This window comes from Lutra lutra, chromosome 14 (genome assembly GCF_902655055.1).
Source record: "Lutra lutra chromosome 14, mLutLut1.2, whole genome shotgun sequence".
NCBI lineage: Eukaryota > Metazoa > Chordata > Mammalia > Carnivora > Mustelidae > Lutra > Lutra lutra.
In genome coordinates this window covers 76,993,748-77,011,224 of record NC_062291.1, presented here as the reverse complement: position 1 = coordinate 77,011,224, position 17,477 = coordinate 76,993,748, and the positions used below count along the sequence as shown (strand labels likewise).

The window sequence follows — 17,477 nt, the reverse complement described above, 5'->3', positions numbered from 1 at the left end:
AACAGAGTCAATCTAATTGACTGTCAAATTGCCAGTTTAATGATTTTTCTGCCTGGAGTCTTAGCATGAACTAGTAAAAATTTCCTCAGCCAGATCACTGTGAGTGAAGATAGACTTGAGTTTATGGTGTTTGCTGGGGAGAGATTTTTTTTCCCCTCATGACTTCAATTTCTGGAACTTAGAACACATTTGGTACAATGTAATTGAGTGAAATCCAGTTTTATCTGTAGACCATATTTTGAGATAGTACCAGTTTTTCATTTCTTTAACTCAGATAATTTTGGCGTGGCTTTAGATGTCAAAAATAAACGTGATCTAAAGAGATGGTAGTGACTTCAGAAATTAAAATAGCAAATTTAAGCAAGATTTAGACTTTTAAATAGTATACATAATGAACTTTGATTTTCCTGAATTATTTTTCCAGAATTTCTTGAGGTTGGCAAAAAGCAGCCTGCTTTGGATGTTCTTTATGATGTTATGAAAAGTAAGAAACACAGAACATGGCAAAAGATACATGAGCCGATTATGTTGAAATACTTGGAACTTTGTGTGGATCTTCGCAAGAGCCATTTGGCTAAAGAGGGATTATACCAGTATAAGAACATTTGTCAACAGGTATGAAGCGAGCTGGGTTTTATGTTTTTTAGGAAGTGCTTTTAATAACTTTCGGAGGCATTTACTTTCCAGAGTTATAGTATGTTTTATATCCTAAAGTTTGCTCTTAAAATATTTCATGGTTTGTTGAGAAAGTGTTTTAAGGCTCCTTGCTCTCTTTCTCTCTCTCTCTCTTTGGTTAGGTGAACATCAAATCTCTAGAGGATGTTGTTAGGGCTTATTTGAAGTTGGCAGAGGAGAAAACTGAAGCCGCCAAAGAAGAATCTCAGCAGATGGTCCTGGACATAGAAGATCTGGATAATATTCAAACCCCTGAGAGGTGTGGAGGTTCAGTTGCTGATACATTTTCTCAGTTTTTCTTCACATGTGTCTCCATCATCCTCATTTGAGGTGTAGATTTTCATTAGAACGCTTATCTTCGGAATTCTAAATGTATAGTAACAAAACCATACTATTCAAAATTTGTAAGACGGAAAAATCTTCAGATAGAGGCAGATACTGATTTCAATGGTTGTAATATGTGTTGGGGATTCAGATGCTTGGATGCGTGACAGCTTTACAGTGCATCCCCAGTTGCAGGAAGAATTTGCACTTTTTTATATTGACCGTTGTTGGTTTTGTTTTTTTAATCATAGAACAAAGTAGGAAATGCTGTCGAAAATGCTTTCAACTTTTTAAATGCCTTTTTTTTTTTTTTTTTTTTTTTAAAGTGTTCTCCTAAGTGCTGTAAGTGGTGAAGACACTCAGGATCGTACTGACAGACTGCTTTTAACTCCATGGGTGAAGTTCCTTTGGGAATCCTATAGACAGTGTTTGGACCTTCTTCGAAACAATTCTAGAGTAGAGCGTCTCTACCATGATATTGCCCAACAAGGTAAGATGAAAACTGATTTGAAAAGTTGACTTTTAGGAAAATATTTTGCAAAAGATGGACAGAGTTAACCTGATTGTCTCCACAGTACTTTATAGTTTTTATTCTTATTGAAAGATGATTGGCGTTCATTTAAATATTAAATAAGTGACTATAAGAAATTTGTTTTACTTGTTAGGGTAATTCTGTATGAAATCCACTTCATGAATATTTGAAAGACAAAGTCATTTTGGGACTTTACGGGTGACTAAAACCATAAATGGAACTTTTTTGATTGCTTTCTGATAAACTTGAGTTCTTCTTTTGATTTCACTGTTGGATATTCTCAACCATGCCATGGATTTCTAAGGTCTTCTTAAGCTTTGAACTTCTAGGATTCCTTGGAAAATGCATAGTTTTATTTTCTTAAACAGTATAACTGAATATAGAACTAAGTGATTTTGATGAGTCAGGATAGTCCTAGAAAGTATCCAGTTGTTACCCTGCATATACAAATAGTGCTTGAATAGCTAGAGGGGTGGGTTGTTAGAGGTGCTGACAGACACACCCCTTTGCCCCCACTCCTGCACAATTGAAAATCCACCTGTGACTTGACTATCCAAAACCTTAGTTACCACTGGCTTGTTAATCAGAAGCCTTATCGGTAACATAAACAGTTGATAAACATGTATTTTGTGGGTTACATATGTTATATACTGGATTCTTAAAACAGGAAGCTAGGGAAAAGAAAGTGTTAAAATCGTAAGGAAGAGAAAATAAATTTACAGTACTGTACCAAAAAATCTACATGTTCGTGTACCTATGTAGTTCAAACCCTTGTTTAAGGATTAACTGTACTTTGAATCCTGAACTATACGAAGTCTGTTTTCTTAATCTTGTTTCTTTTCCTTATTGTCACTTGCTGTTAATGCAGCTTTTTAACTATATAGGAATGGAATATATGTGACTTGAGAGTGGCTTTGGCTTTTTCTTACTTTGCCCGTAATACAACCTTGTATTGCCATTCTTTGCAATTTGGGGACGATTGGCATTTGTTTATTCAAGTTGTAAGTAACTTTAAGAATATTTTACTGTGAGTATTAGAACCTGTGTTCTGTTTTGCTTACATGGCTAGCATATATGAATTTTCATTTAACATAAGAACATTTGGGGTTTTTGATAACTGTTGATATAAATGTTAACTTGAAGTTAAGCTGCATCCCTTTGTTTTGGGCCTATTGAAATAGAAATCTCTCTCTTTTTTTTTTCCAAGAGCAAAGGAATTCTGAAACAGTTGTTATTGCAAAAACGATGGTAGAAAATTATTTTAGTACAGCAAGTAGTTAAGGTACACATCTATGTACACAGTTGAATCAGGTTACCATAAGCCCGCAGTTTGTTGATAGCAAGACTCTTTATATTTCAGGCTAGAATTTTTTGTTCCTTTAGGATTTGAAGTGGTAGATCTTTGAAAGGTGAGTCCCTTCTACACTTTAATTTCAATGGCTTCCCGTTTGTAAACTCTTCTAGAACACCAGAACCAAGTTCTAGTTCTAGGCCAGGACTATGTCCAAAAGATGGTCAGGACATGTGATGAAGTGACCATTGACTGATGATTTCTGAAGACTGATTATAAGTTTGGTAAAATCTTGTTAAAATAACTGATTGTAATATTCGAAATAAAACTAATTCAGATACTTGGTGATGGTGGAAAGTACCTGACATATCTTTGAATTATGCTTGTAGCTTTCAAATTCTGCCTCCAGTACACCCGTAAGGCGGAATTCCGTAAGCTGTGTGACAATTTGAGAATGCACTTGTCACAGATTCAACGTCACCATAACCAGAGTACAGCAATCAATCTTAATAATCCAGAGAGCCAGTCCATGCATTTGGAAACCAGGCTTGTTCAGTTGGACAGTGCTATCAGTATGGAATTATGGCAGGTATGTTTTGAACTATTTGCTGTCTTTTGTAGTCATAATAACCCATATTACTTTTTTTTCCCTTGTGAGTAAATGAGTATCTTCATCTTGATACTTACTGGTTAGTTTCAGTAGATAATTGAGGAATTTAAGATTGTCTAGTGGATAACCAAGAGTTCTGGGCAGGCAGTCTCAGGATATGGGTTCTAGTTGACTGCTGTGAAATCAGAGCCAAATCAGGTAATCTCTTTGGACCGGGTGGCTTTCCATATAAAACAGTTTATTCTCATTGCTGCTCAAAGTGTGGTTCAGTGTCTGTCTGTGAACTATGTACTGCTCCAGGATGAAATAATTACAGAGGGGAATATACATTTATTAAGGGTGGGGTTTTTTGTTTTGTTTTTGGTAGCAGTTTCATGGTAATTTCGTGTGTGTTTACTCTGTTTAGGAAAACTAAGCTTATCTTTTCAATTTATTTTTGTAATTTTGCTGTATTTATAAAAATATTGGCAGTAGTAGGTTGGAAGCTTTAAAAAAACAATTTGTCCCTTTACTGTGGATGTTGGAGAAACACTATAGTAGATTGTCTCCTAGATTTCTTAGTGTTGCTTCGGCTTAGTATACCTGTGGGGAAGAGCCTACATTGGAAACCTCGGTGGTGTTGGGAGACTTGTCAACTACTTGGGCTTTTTATGTTAAGGATTCCACAGAGATACTTTCCTTTTTTTTCTTTTTTCTTTTTTTTTTTTTTTTTAAGATCTTATTTATTTATTTATTTGACAGAGAGAGAGAGAGAGATCACAGGTAGGCAGAGACGGGGGGGGGGGGGGGGGGGCGGAAGCAGGCTCCCTGCTGAGCAGAGAGCCCGATGCAGGGCTTGATGCCAGGCCCCTGGGATCATGACCTGAGCCAAAGGCAGAGGCTTTAACCCACTGAACCACCCAGGCGCCCATCCATAGAGATATTTTCACATGATTTTGTAGTCCTGTTTGAAGCTTTTAAATATTTGACCAAAGAAAAAATCTAATTGAAATTACAGAGGAAGAAGATTGGTGGTTTTTCTGTCAGTTGAAACTGTGATCTCCTGCTCTCCAAAATATTTTCCTTTCTGTAGGGTCACCCTTAAAACACTGCCTGATGAAATATCGAAAAAGAGGTTCTATAGAAGACAAACATGCTCGTTATTAGAACAAGTGGATAAGTAAAAAGAAGAAACTATCACCCCTTATCTTATTACTCAGAAATAACCTCTATATTGTATTTTATGTCCTTCCAGATTTTTCTTACACATTTTTCCAAGTAGTATAGTGATGCACTTAAAAAAAATCTTTGTCACATTTATTAAAGTGTAATTGACATTCCGCAAAACTCACCCTGAAAATTGAAAAACAGTCACCACCGTAATCAGGATGTAAAACATTTCCTCAAAACTCCCTTGTGCCCCTTTGCAATGGACTCCACCCTTATCCTTAAGAATCCATTGATCTGGGGTACCTGGGGGCTCAGTGGGTTAAGCCTCTGCCTTTGGCTCAGGTCATGATCTCAGGGTCCTGGGATTGAGGCCCGCCCCATCCAGCTCTCTGCTCAGCAGGGTACCTGCTTCCCCCTTTCTCTCTGCCTACTTGTGATCTCTGTCAAATAAACAAATAAAATCTTTAAAAAAAAAAGAATCTATTGAAAGGAGGATGACATTTGATCAATAAAATGATCTGTTACAGAAAAATTTGTAAGCATATAATATTTTTTAAAGTATATTTTGAAACATTTTCAGGACAGTCAATAGGATTTAAAAATAACTTACAAATTAAAGCACAATTGACAAAGTTGTCAAGATAGTTGTTAGCTAATCTAGTTAAGTCAGGCTTCAGGCTGGGGCTGGTTGGTAGAAAGACGAATAAAATTGAATTTTACAGAATTCTCTGTGGGGCAGATATATATCCTTACAGATATCTGGCATCTTCTTAAAATTCACCCTTGCTACCAAGAAAGGGACAAAGAAAGCAACAGCCTCTGTTCTATTAGTTGGCACATGTTCAGATATACCTTATCTACTTTAAAAGGTTATGAGCACCAGTGCTGAAGTTCATTAGCATCTTGAACTGGACTGAGTGGAGTGTCATGTTGTGGCTGAAAGGCAATGCCCCCTCCCTTTTTTCTTCCTAAGTCTCTTCTGTCTAATTTGAAGAAGTTTAAGGATTTAGTATTTTTGTGATCAAGGCAGTTTTCTGAAATATATCAGGTACTAAATTACAGGTGAATAAAACGAACCACACATAAAGGGATTTTGCTTTCTACTTTTTGTAATTCAGTATTTTTTTTTAAGATTTTATTTATTTATTTGACAGAGAGAGATCACAAGTAGACAGAGAGGCAGGCAGAGAGAGAGAGGAGGAAGCAGGCTCCCCGCTGAGCAGAGAGCCCGATGCAGGACTCGATCCCAGGACCCTGAGATCATGACTTGAGCCGAAGGCAGCGGCTTAACCCACTGAGCCACCCAGGCGCCCCTGTAATTCAGTATTTTGTGTTTTAGATTTCATAAAGAGTAAGGAGATTTGAATTAGATTTGTTTCTTTAGAATGCAGTGGCTAGGGCGCCTGGGTGGCTCAGTGGGTTAAGCCGCTGCCTTCGGCTCAGGTCATGATCTCAGGGTCCTGGGATCGAGTCCCGCGTCGGGCTCTCTGCTCGGCAGGGAGCCTGCTTCCCCCCTCTCTCTCTCTCTCTCTCTGCCTGCCTCTCTGTCTACTTGTGATCTCTGTCTGTTGGATAAATAAATAAAATCTTAAGAAAAAAAAAAAAAGAATGCAGTGGCTAATTTATACTACTAATTTTAGGAAGCATTCAAAGCTGTGGAAGATATTCATGGACTGTTCACCTTGTCTAAAAAACCACCTAAACCTCAGTTGATGGCAAATTATTATAATAAAGTCTCAACTGTGTTTTGGAAATCTGGAAATGCTCTTTTTCATGCATCTACTCTCCATCGTCTTTACCATCTATCCAGAGAAATGAGAAAGAATCTTACACAAGAAGAGATGCAAAGGTAAGAATGTTACAGTCAAGTAATACTGGAATTATGAAATAAATACCTTCTACTAAATGGCATGGTTTCAGGTTAGGGTTTCTCAGCTTCTGCACCATTGACATTTGGGGCTGCTGGATAATTTGTTGTCGTGGGGACTGCCCTTAGGATGTTTGGCACCATCCCTGGTATACCCACTGAGTGTTGGTATGATTTGTACACTGCTCCAGATCAGAAGTGTCTCCAGGCATGGTTGTTCTCGGGTAGAATTCTTGGTCTTCAAGTAATTGTCTTTTGTCTGATAACCAACTCTGCCGTAAACCTGATTGAGAAAATCGAATATTAGGAAAGACAGTGTTAAGATATGAGCTTTCTATCCATATAGGGTATTTAAAGTCTAGTCTTAGGATAAAATAAAAAAAAATTAAATGCTGCCATGAGGTCACTTTTTCTCCAGTTATAAAATAAAACTGATTGTGTGTTCAAATATAGAAAAGGGGTCTATAACCTAACAGTCTAAAGACCACTTTATTTTTTTTCAACAATACATGCAGCCTATTTTCTTTTAATCATGTTTGTTTTTTTTTATTATGTTTCGGTTGGACTCAGGGAGCTCATACCCACACTTTTTCTTCATATTGGTAGACCATGTTATTTTGGCCTCTGGTAGAATTTTGTACACCAAATTGTTTTTCTTTAAGCTTTACACCAATACGTGCAGCCAACAAAATGAATTTTGCTAGTGTATTTTCTTTGAAACTCTTAAGGAGAGTGGTCATTACGCCATTCACTGTCCTTTATGTAATCCATGTCTGAGATTAAAAAAACAAACTTGGGTTCCTTAAGGTACATCTGTACAGAATATCCCTTTAGAAAGTGCTATCATAATAGTATTATGATAATAAACATTAGGCTGTTTAACTCTATATGGATTATTTTGCTTCATCTTCACAATAGCCTCCTGACTCCGAAAATTAAGTATCTTGCCTTAGGTTCCAGTCTTGAAACTGGTGAGGCTGATATTCTAACCCTTGACCCTTGGGCTCCAGAGCCCACTATCCTTAATGTCCTGTAGTGCTCTGAGTTCAGCCTGACTTCCCTCTTGTGTTCTAAGGAAGCTAAGATGTAGCCCCACCATGAGTCCTTGCTCGATCCCACAACCCCCAGTCATGTTCACCTACATTTTAAACCCAGTCTTTTTTTTTTTTTTTTTTTAAAGATTTTATTTATTTATTTGACAGAGACAACGAGAGCGGGAATACAAGCAGGGGGAGTGGGAGAGGGAGAAGCAGGCTTCCCGCTGAGCAGGGAACCCAGTGTGGGGCTTGATCCCAGGAAGCTGGGATCATGACTTGAGCTGAAGGCAGATGGTTAATGACTGAGCCACCCAGGCGCCCCCAGAGTCTCTTTCTGTAGCCGGCAAATATTGACAGTAGTAAGTGGGTGGGTGAAGGTCTGCTTCTCCCAGGTATTCGTTTTAGCACAGTCCGTTTCTCTTCATCTCATGTTTTGATGAATAACATAGATGAATATGGTCCACCAGTACGGTATACGTGTTCTGCCTCTCGTGTGTCTTGCCAGACAGTTAAGAAGTGTTTTTTTTTAAAATCAGTTAACATAAATTTAACAGATTTGTAATTTTGTTCTCCAGAATGTCTACCAGAGTCCTTTTGGCCACTCTTTCTATCCCTATTACTCCTGAGCGTACTGATATTGCTCGACTTCTGGATATGGACGGCATTATAGTCGAGAAACAACGTCGCCTTGCAACACTGCTAGGTCTTCAAGCCCCACCAACACGAATTGGCCTTATTAATGATATGGTTGGTATAAGTTGGAGCATTCTTACAGCTCAGAATGAAAACTTTACAGTCAGGTTTTATAATTCATGGCAGGTGGTTCTGATGGATGGTCTAGCTTGAGTCCTCATCATATCCATAGCTAAACTCCGAAGTTGATAGCAAGGGTACTGGTGGATGTCAGGACAGTAGCTGACTGAGCCTATCTTAGCATATTTCGTCTTTGGGGAAGGGATGCTAAATGGCGAATCTAGAATAATTTTTTTAAGAGAGTTTATTTATTTATTTTATTTATTTATTTGACAGATCATAAGCAGGCAGAAAGGCAGGCAGAGAGGAGGAAGCAGGCTCCCCGCTGAGCAGAGAGCCCGATGTGGAGCTTGATCCCAGAACCCTGGGATCATGACCTGAGCAGAAGGCAGAGGCTTTAACCCACTGAGCCACTCAGGCGCCCCAAGAGTTTATTTATTTGACAGAGCGAGAGAGGGAATAAAAGCAGGGGTAGTGGGAGAGGGAAAAGGAGGCTTCCCACTGAACAGAGGGCCTGATGCAGGGCTCGATTCCAGGAGCCACCCAGGTGCCCCTAGAATAATTTCTTGATAGGAATAAAATTAGAGCTGGGAGAATTTTATTTGAATTCTTACATCACGGCTAATTTCAGTAATAAGGGCATTTATAAAGAGAAGTATGGACCGTTAGTCATGCATGCATTTTGTACTGGGGATAGATTAGAGTGTTCATGTGTGGGCATAGATAGGACCTGCCATTGTTTGCCTCAGTTTTGTTTTTTTTTTAAAGGATTTTTATTTTATTTATTTGACAGAGATCACAAGTAGGCAGAGAGGCAGGCAGAGAGAGAGGGGGAAGCAGGCTCCCCACTGAGCAGAGAGTCTGATGCAGGGCTTGATGCCAGGACCCTGGGATCATGACCTGAGCTGAAGGCAGAGGCTTTAACCCACTGAGCCACCCAGGCGCCCCTGTTTGCCTCAGTGTGACTAGTAAGTAGGTCTGTATGGGAACACACTCCTGTGCTTGCAGGTCTTGGTATGTCCCTACAGTTAGTCTGTCGCTGGTTGGCAGTTCCAGTATATGAAGGATAAAGGTCCACATGCATTATGCATTCTAGGTTATAGCTTAGGTGTAAGGTAAGATGTACTTAGGGCAGTTTCGAGGTTTATGAAATTAGTCCACTTTTTGGTCTCCTTTTAAGAAATGTTACGCAGTGGCATACTTAGCTGAGTTCTAGTGCCGTGTAAGAATGTAAATCCTAAATGTAATTGGGTAAATTCTCATAAGGTGGTTTCTAGTCACTGCTTCCCATCCCCCCAATAGCCTACCCTGATTTGTAACACCACATACTAGTTTGCCTGTGTACTTTGTATGAGATTTCAGTTCTGTATATATGCAATACGTTAAATTCTTTTTCTTAGCATTATATTTGTGAGACTTACTCATGTGTTGAATGTAGCTGTTTTTTCTTTGATCATTTTTGTATAAGCACATCTTACTGGGGCGCCTGGGTGACTCAGCGTCTGCTTTTGGCTCAGGTCATGATCTCAGGGACCTGGGATCAAGCCCGGATTCTGGTTCTCTGCTCAGTGGGGAACCTGCTTCTCCCTCTGTCCCTCCCCCTGCTCATGTTTCTCTCTCTCTCAAATAAATAATCTTAAAAAAAAAAAAATCTTATATGTACTTTTTTCCCCCCCCTGGTTTGGCGCTATTATGGGTAGTGTTGCTAAGGTAATTTTTGTGTAATGCAGTTACTTGTAAGCTGTGGTATTTTACTTACTAGTGGTAATAAATTAGCTTGTACACATGAGTTGTCTTCGTAAATATTTTATTGATCATGTTGATTTAGAGTTTTTATATCCTTACTAAACTCTTGGGGGACATTTAACTGTAGATGTATAATTTGGGGTTAGAGACTCAAACATAGTTTTCCTTTGAATTCTTCTGGTGAATTTAAAGAGAGTTGAGGCCAATTTTTCAGATGTTTTCCAGATTTCCAATCCCCTATTTTTCTTACTTATACTCAGTTCAGTTGGAAATCTAGTTGGAATATTTCCTTCAGCAAATTAAACCTTTTGTTTATTATAGGTCAGATTCAACGTACTACAGTATGTTGTCCCTGAAGTGAAAGACCTTTACAATTGGCTGGAAGTAGAATTTAACCCACTAAAACTCTGTGAGAGAGTCACAAAGGTAAGACTTTGTATTTTAGTTTGGTTATACTACCATATAGCTGGCCCTTGTGCTATTACTGATTCTTTTTATATTGAGAGACAAGTATTGTCCTATACGTTTGAATTCAGTGCACATTTCATTGTCTTTTTTCTTTACATCAGGAAAAAAGATATTTCTGATGTGCTAAATAAACCTTTGGAGGTAAATTAGCAGCATGACTGATTTAGCCATTGCTGTCAGTCACCTTCAGACAAGCCTCAGTATAGCTTCGTATTATGTGTGTATTTCCCTGCACTGTGCGATGTTTTATGTTTAAAAAACCAGAAAAGTTTCACAAATGTTTGAGTGTTATTTAGAAAATATAATTCTTTTTTAATGTACTGGATTGTACAGGTTCTAAATTGGGTTCGGGAACAACCTGAAAAAGAGCCAGAGTTGCAGCAGTATGTTCCACAGCTGCAAAACAACACCATACTCCGTCTTCTGCAGCAGGTAAACAGTTGTAAACGAGTGTTCTATTTACAACTGGAATTTTGCCCCTCGGTTGTTTTTTTCATCACAACAGTAAAAAATGTCGGAACCACTAGAAAGTTAACCCTTCACCAGACTCCAGCCTTGCCAAAACTGGTCTTTCTGTTTGATTTGAAAAGCAATTATTTTATGTAATTTATAATTGCTTTTTTCTCCTTTATTGTTGAACACCATCTTTGTACATTTTTCCTCATTATCAATGTAAATTTATTTTACTCCTTTTAATGCCTTCATGGTTTTACATTGTCTAAAGGGTACTACTGTGATTTATTTATTCAGACCCTTTTGATGGAAGTCTGTATTTCTAGGGTTTTTTTGCTGTTAGAAAATGTTGCAGCATTAAACATTTCCATATATACATCTTTGCATACTTCTGTGGCTTTCTATCATCTAGGAAGTGGAATTAGTTACAGGGCTTATACATTTAAGTTTTAGCAGCTCTACAAGATTCTGTTAAAATGCACCCTCCTACCAGTAGTGATTGGGAAAGCCTTTTCTGTTTCTCACACTAGTTATTGTTAGTCTTTTGTCATATTTTAGTCTGACTTAAATAAATTTAAAGATTATGGTTTATAATATGGCTTCAGTGTTCCTATTTTGTCTTCATTTGTTTCACGGGGAGGGGCTTTTATGATACATTGGCTTGCAGTATTTGTGCACATTCCATTGGCCTGCCTCTCTTTTATAGGTGAGCAGTGTTATTTCTTATGTGCTACACAAATAGTTGAAGGTTAATTAGCAGTATAACTGAATTGTAATGCTGCCAGTCTCCTTCAGACAAATTTATTGAAAGTGTTTAGGTGAATTAGGTAAGTAGCAGGTCTTTATCTACAAATATAAGGCGATTTAGGGCTTTCTGTTTTATAAAACTAGAATTTGAAAGGATTGGGCTTCCGAGGAATGGTACAATGTGGTGGCTCAAAGCATAGCATTTGGGGTTTATAACCTTGAATTGGAATTCCAGCTCTAGCAATGTAGTGTTAACACTTAGTCTAAACTTCCGTTTCTTTTCTCTGAGAAATGGGCATAATTTCTACTCTCAGGCTTGTGTAAGACTGTACAAAAAAAATACTGAATAGGGGTGCCTGGGTGGCTCAGTTGGTTAACTGTCTGCCTTCGGTTCAGGTCATGGTCCCGGGGTCCTGGGATCGAGCCCCGAATCAGGCTCCCTGCTTGGTGGAGAGCCTGCTTTTCCCTCTCCCTCTGCCTGCCGCTCTGCCTACTTGTGCTCTTTCTCTCTATCTCTCTGTCAAATAAATAAAATCTTTTAAAAGAAATGCTGGATAAATGATCGCTGTTGTTACTAACCTTGTGTTTCTTATGCAGGTCGCACAAATTTATCAGAGCATTGAGTTTTCTCGTTTGACTTCTCTGGTTCCTTTTGTTGATGCTTTCCAACTGGAACGGGCTATAGTAGATGCAGCGAGGCACTGTGACCTGCAGGTATGTGCCGGAAGGGACACGGAGGTGGGAGGCTTTTAAGGACTGAAAAACACATATCCTTTGTTTCTTAGCTTTTGGTTCACTGGCACCATTTTAAAGTTGTGCTGAGTGAATCTTCTGGCTTTTGTATTTAATTAACATTCTTATTTTTTTTCTCCTTATGATCAGTTGAAATTTTTTGTCAAACGTCATTTATTTCTAGAATGATTTCATACTTATTTATAGATGTACTTAATTCTCCAAAGGTTCGTATTGACCACACTTCTCGGACACTTAGTTTTGGATCTGATTTGAATTATGCTACTCGAGAAGATGCTCCAATTGGTCCTCATTTGCAAAGCATGCCTTCAGAACAGATAAGAAATCAGTTGACAGCGATGTCCTCAGTACTTGCAAAGGCACTTGAAGTCATTAAGCCAGCTCATATACTGGTATGTATCTTTGGGGGAAAATGACATACAGAATTTTTGAGGGGCCCTTATGCTGTGTCTTACATACAAAGGTTTGAGATGAGTCTGAGAAAATGGGCTTATTCTATATTTCCTCTTCAGTTGTATTGGCTAGTTTTGGTATTCTACCTATTACACACATGACCCCCGCCGACACCCATAGGGAGTACTGTGCTTGGGCTTTTCCTCTCGGCTTAAGTTCTTATCTTGTTTGTGTGCTCTGTGAGCATGTCCCCGTGGCTTGCACACTTTAAAGTAGATTTGGTGCATAGAAAACTTGACCTAGCAAATAAAGGTTCTTTAGCTGCCTCACTCCTATTGATAAGACTGTATAGGTCATAGTATTTGGTGCTGGGAACTAGTAGCTTGAATAACATCATCTCCTGTTCTTAAATGCAGACACGTGAAGGTAATGCACCAGGGTTTTGTGGGTTTTTTTTTTTTTTTTCAGATTTTATTTATTTATTTGACAGACAGATATCAAAAGTAGGCAGAGAGGCAGGCAGAGAGAGAGGAGAAGCAGGCTCCCTGCCGAGCAGAGAGCCCGATGTGGGGCTAGATCCCAGGATGCTGGGATCATGACCTGAGCTGAAGGCAGAAGCTTTAACCCACTGAGCCACCCAGGCGCCCACACCAGTGTTATTTAATAATTATACGATGTCTAATGTCATGGTGTGTGTCACACAAGAATTTTTAAAAATGCATTTGTCTTTAAAGCAAGAGAAAGAAGAACAGCATCAGTTGGCTGTTACCGCATACCTTAAAAATTCACGAAAAGAGCATCAGCGTATTCTGGCCCGCCGTCAGACAATCGAGGAAAGGAAGGAGCGCCTGGAGAGTCTGAATATTCAGCGTGAGAAAGAAGAACTGGAGCAGAGGGAAGCTGAGCTCCAGAAAGTACGGAAGGCTGAAGAAGAGAGGCTGCGACAGGAAGCAAAGGAGAGGGAGAAAGAGCGCATCTTGCAGGAACATGAACAAATTAAAAAGAAAACTGTCCGTGAGCGTTTGGAGCAGATCAAGAAAACAGAACTGGGTGCCAAAGCTTTCAAAGATATTGATATTGAAGTATGTAACACATTACTTCTTAACTTGAATCCACATCTCAGAGCATGGTCCTCTACTGTTTATTGATTACGTTGGGTTGTCTGGTTGTTTTCACTCCCTTTGGTACAGCTGATTCATTAATCTGTGAAGTAAACATTTGTTTTTTAATGGCTCTTAAGTTTTTAACCCTTGTTAAAGTGGAGTTGGGTATGTGCAGTTTAGAGTAACGAGAAATAGATGTTAAGATCGTGTTGTTTTCCCTACATGGAAGTGGAGATAAGACTGTTGTAAGGCATTCTTACGTTGCTTAAGTTTACGTATTGTGCGCATTTATTCACTGTATAGAAAGTAATTTAGGTTTTTGATTTTAGAAAAATCACATTTTCCATACACATTTCTCTTGTATTCTTCTTAGCGATTGTGCATTTGTAATACTTTCAGGATCTTGAAGAGTTGGATCCGGATTTCATCATGGCTAAACAGGTTGAACAGCTGGAGAAAGAAAAGAAGGAACTTCAGGAACGCCTGAAAAATCAAGAGAAGAAGGTAGGTGGAAGAACTGGTTGTTGATAAACTTAACGTGCCAGATTAACAGAAAATTTTCCTTTAAACTACATTTGTTTTCATGTCATTCAGATTGACTATTTTGAAAGAGCTAAACGTTTGGAGGAAATCCCGTTGATAAAGAGTGCTTATGAAGAACAGAGGATTAAAGACATGGATCTGTGGGAACAACAGGAAGAAGAAAGAGTAAGGTTTTTGTTTAACTGTAACATTTGTAGGCTGTAAACTGTAATTAAATCCTCTGCGGGTAATGGGGTCAGGGTTTCAAAACCGTGATTATTTTGTGTTCCTTAGCCAGGAATGGTGCTTCAGCGGCCACGCGCTAGCAGATTGGTTGGCAGATAGAAATTTTCACAACAGAGCTTTAAAAATGAAACTTGTACAATACAAAGGACAGCTGAAAAGTTCACTAAAAAAGCAGCTTTATGGGCATATGATTCACATGCCATACAGTTCTCACATTTAAACTGTACAGTTCATGGCTTTTAGTATTGCACAGCCATTTAATTTTAAAACATACCCCAGAAGAAGCTCCATATGCTTCGGCAGTCGTTTCCCATTTCCTCCCCCACCACCTGGCCTCTTGTAGTCAGCAGTCCCCTTTCTGTCTCTATATTTGCCTGTTTTTAAGACTTTTTATATAAATAGAGCCACATAATGTATGGCAGTTCCTTCTTTGTGACTAGGCCGTTCCTTCTGTAGTTTTGTTAGTTATTTTCTTATTATATTTATTATTATTTATTATTTATTATTTATTATATATATTATATACATAATATATCTATTATATTTGTTATTAGTTAGTTTTGTTATATTTACCCTAATGATTCAAAAGCAAGGTTTGCGAATGCTTGTAGAGGCCCCATTCTGGTTAAAAATAAAAAGTAGCTAGAGACAGCACATCTGTGGGGACTGGAGTGGGGGATGCAGCCTCTTGGTTGCATTGGAGTGTTTGCATTCTGGGCTTTGTTTGCCAGTGCCTTGCATTTCTTCACAAGCTAGAAATTTTTTTTTTTTAAAGATTTTATTTATTTATTTATCTGAGAGAGAGAGAGAGAGCGTGCGCGCGCACAGGCAGGCAGAGGCAGAGAGAGAAGCAGGCTCCCCACTGAGCAAGGAGCCTGATGCGGGACTTGATCCCACGACCCTGGGATCATGACCTGAGCCAAAGGCAGCGGCTTAACCAACTGAGCCACCCAGGCGCCCCTAGAAATTTTTTTTTTTTTTTAAAGATTGTATTTATTTGACAGAGACCCAGTGAGAGAGGAAACACAAGCAGGGGGAGTGGGAGAGGGAGAAGCAGGCTCCCCGCTGAGCAGGAATTCCCAATGTGGGGCTTGATCCCAGGACCCTGGGATACGACCTGAGCCGAAGGCAGACGCTTAACAACTGAGCCACTGAGGTGCCCCACAAGTTAGAATTTTTGTGGTAATATGTAAAATTAGGGAAATAAGAATGCAGACCAAATAAAGTACTTGAGATGATCTGCTGTAGTCTTTGCCCTGAAGCCTTCCTTTTCCCCCTTGGAGTGCAAAGGGAAAGGCCTCCTTAAATCACCCTGCCTTAACCTCCAGTTTTCTTTAAGGGAGAAAATATCTTTTATCATTAAACCATAGTGCTTGTTATCTCTGAAGTATTTTATGGTGTATGTTACAGTTTTTCTTTCATAAAAATTTGCAGTACTTTTGGGCCTAAATAAAAACAGTTTCTTACAGATGCTCCCAGAACTCCATCATCCATCCTCTGTCCCTGATTGCCTTCCTAGGGACATTGGGCACAGATGTAGTAATGTTTCCGTATTTATGGCAAGATGGATGGAGCAGAGGAGCTGCTTGTCATTCTTCAAGCATATCTGTGAAGAATTAAGAGTAAATTAATCAGATAATGATTGCTTTGAAATTTAACTTTGTATTATGTACTTGCAGATTACTACCATGCAGCTAGAACGTGAAAAGGCTCTTGAACATAAAAATCGAATGTCACGAATGCTTGAAGACAGAGATTTATTTGTAATGCGACTCAAGGCTGCACGACAGTCTGTTTATGAGGTGAAGTTAACTGATTTCTGGGGAACATTTATTCATGAGCTTTTTAGTTTTGCCTTAAGGTTCTTTAACACAGTGGTATATTCTGTTTTGACGTTTTGTAGTGATCATTCAATATTTTAGTAGAAAGGTTCTTGAAAATATAGGCTATTAGTCAGCCATCACTATAAGTAAATTTTTCTGAAGGTGAAAGTGGACTGGATAAAATTTGCTTTTGATACTTGTTTACTATTTGATTTAGAAAGGAAAAAGGCAGATCGAAGTGTTCTCTTAAATTCTAATTTAATCCTTTTGTTTTATATAAAAGCAAACCCAGTAGGTGTAGAAAATAGCTGTCAACAATCTAAATTTTAAAAAATTTGACATGGAAAAGCTCCACAGTCATTTGGAAATTTTTAAAGATCTTATTTATGGAGGGGGGTGGGTAGAGAGAATCCCAGGCAGGCTCCATACCCAGCACAGAGTGTGGGGCTCAGTCTCTTGACCAGGAGTCAAATACGCAATGGACTGAGCCACCAGGCACCCCCGTTTGGAAGTTTTTGTACTTGAAAGTTGCTTCTTATGGTTTCAGGAAGTTTGTAATGCCTTAGTAAACTTTAAATTTAACTAGTTTGTAGGTCTTCAAAATTTTTGATTTTTGTTTTGTTTTTCTTGTGTCTGTTCTGTTAATAGGAGAAACTTAAACAGTTTGAGGAGCGATTAGCAGAAGAAAGGCATAATCGCTTGGAAGAACGTAAAAGGCAACGTAAGGAAGAACGCAGAATAACCTACCATAGAGAAAAAGAAGAGGAGGAACAGAGAAGGGCAGAAGAACAAATGCTAAAAGGTATCTATAGACCACGATTGGCGGTAGTATAAGGCAAGGTTGATACTCAGTTTATAGCAGTCATATTCAGGGTGCCTCGGTGGTTCAGTAGGTTAAGCATCTCACTTTGGCTCAGGTCATAATCAGAGGGTCCTAGGATCAAGTTCCAAGTTGGGCTCCCTGCTCAGCAGGGAGTCGACTTCT

General features: G+C 38.8%; 1 protein-coding gene and 2 non-coding genes across 3 annotated transcripts in view; all 3 read left to right on the top strand.

Moving 5' to 3' along the window:
- EIF3A (eukaryotic translation initiation factor 3 subunit A) overlaps positions 1-17,477 on the top strand; it is a 38,997-nt gene that overhangs the window by 6,891 nt on the left and 14,629 nt on the right. The window contains exons 2-16 of the mRNA XM_047701676.1: positions 425-615; positions 798-934; positions 1,326-1,489; positions 3,212-3,411; positions 6,222-6,430; positions 8,061-8,232; positions 10,306-10,410; positions 10,786-10,884; positions 12,250-12,366; positions 12,612-12,797; positions 13,533-13,880; positions 14,301-14,405; positions 14,496-14,609; positions 16,349-16,471; positions 17,141-17,294. Of these exons, the coding sequence (XP_047557632.1) occupies positions 425-615; positions 798-934; positions 1,326-1,489; positions 3,212-3,411; positions 6,222-6,430; positions 8,061-8,232; positions 10,306-10,410; positions 10,786-10,884; positions 12,250-12,366; positions 12,612-12,797; positions 13,533-13,880; positions 14,301-14,405; positions 14,496-14,609; positions 16,349-16,471; positions 17,141-17,294 (2,424 nt within the window). The remainder of the gene's footprint in view (positions 1-424; positions 616-797; positions 935-1,325; positions 1,490-3,211; positions 3,412-6,221; positions 6,431-8,060; positions 8,233-10,305; positions 10,411-10,785; positions 10,885-12,249; positions 12,367-12,611; positions 12,798-13,532; positions 13,881-14,300; positions 14,406-14,495; positions 14,610-16,348; positions 16,472-17,140; positions 17,295-17,477) is intronic.
- On the top strand, positions 10,520-10,648 carry LOC125085372 (small nucleolar RNA SNORA19). Its single transcript, XR_007122896.1, has one exon. It is a non-coding gene; the product is annotated as a small nucleolar RNA SNORA19 (small nucleolar RNA).
- Positions 11,578-11,706, top strand: LOC125085371 (small nucleolar RNA SNORA19). Its single transcript, XR_007122895.1, has one exon. It is a non-coding gene; the product is annotated as a small nucleolar RNA SNORA19 (small nucleolar RNA).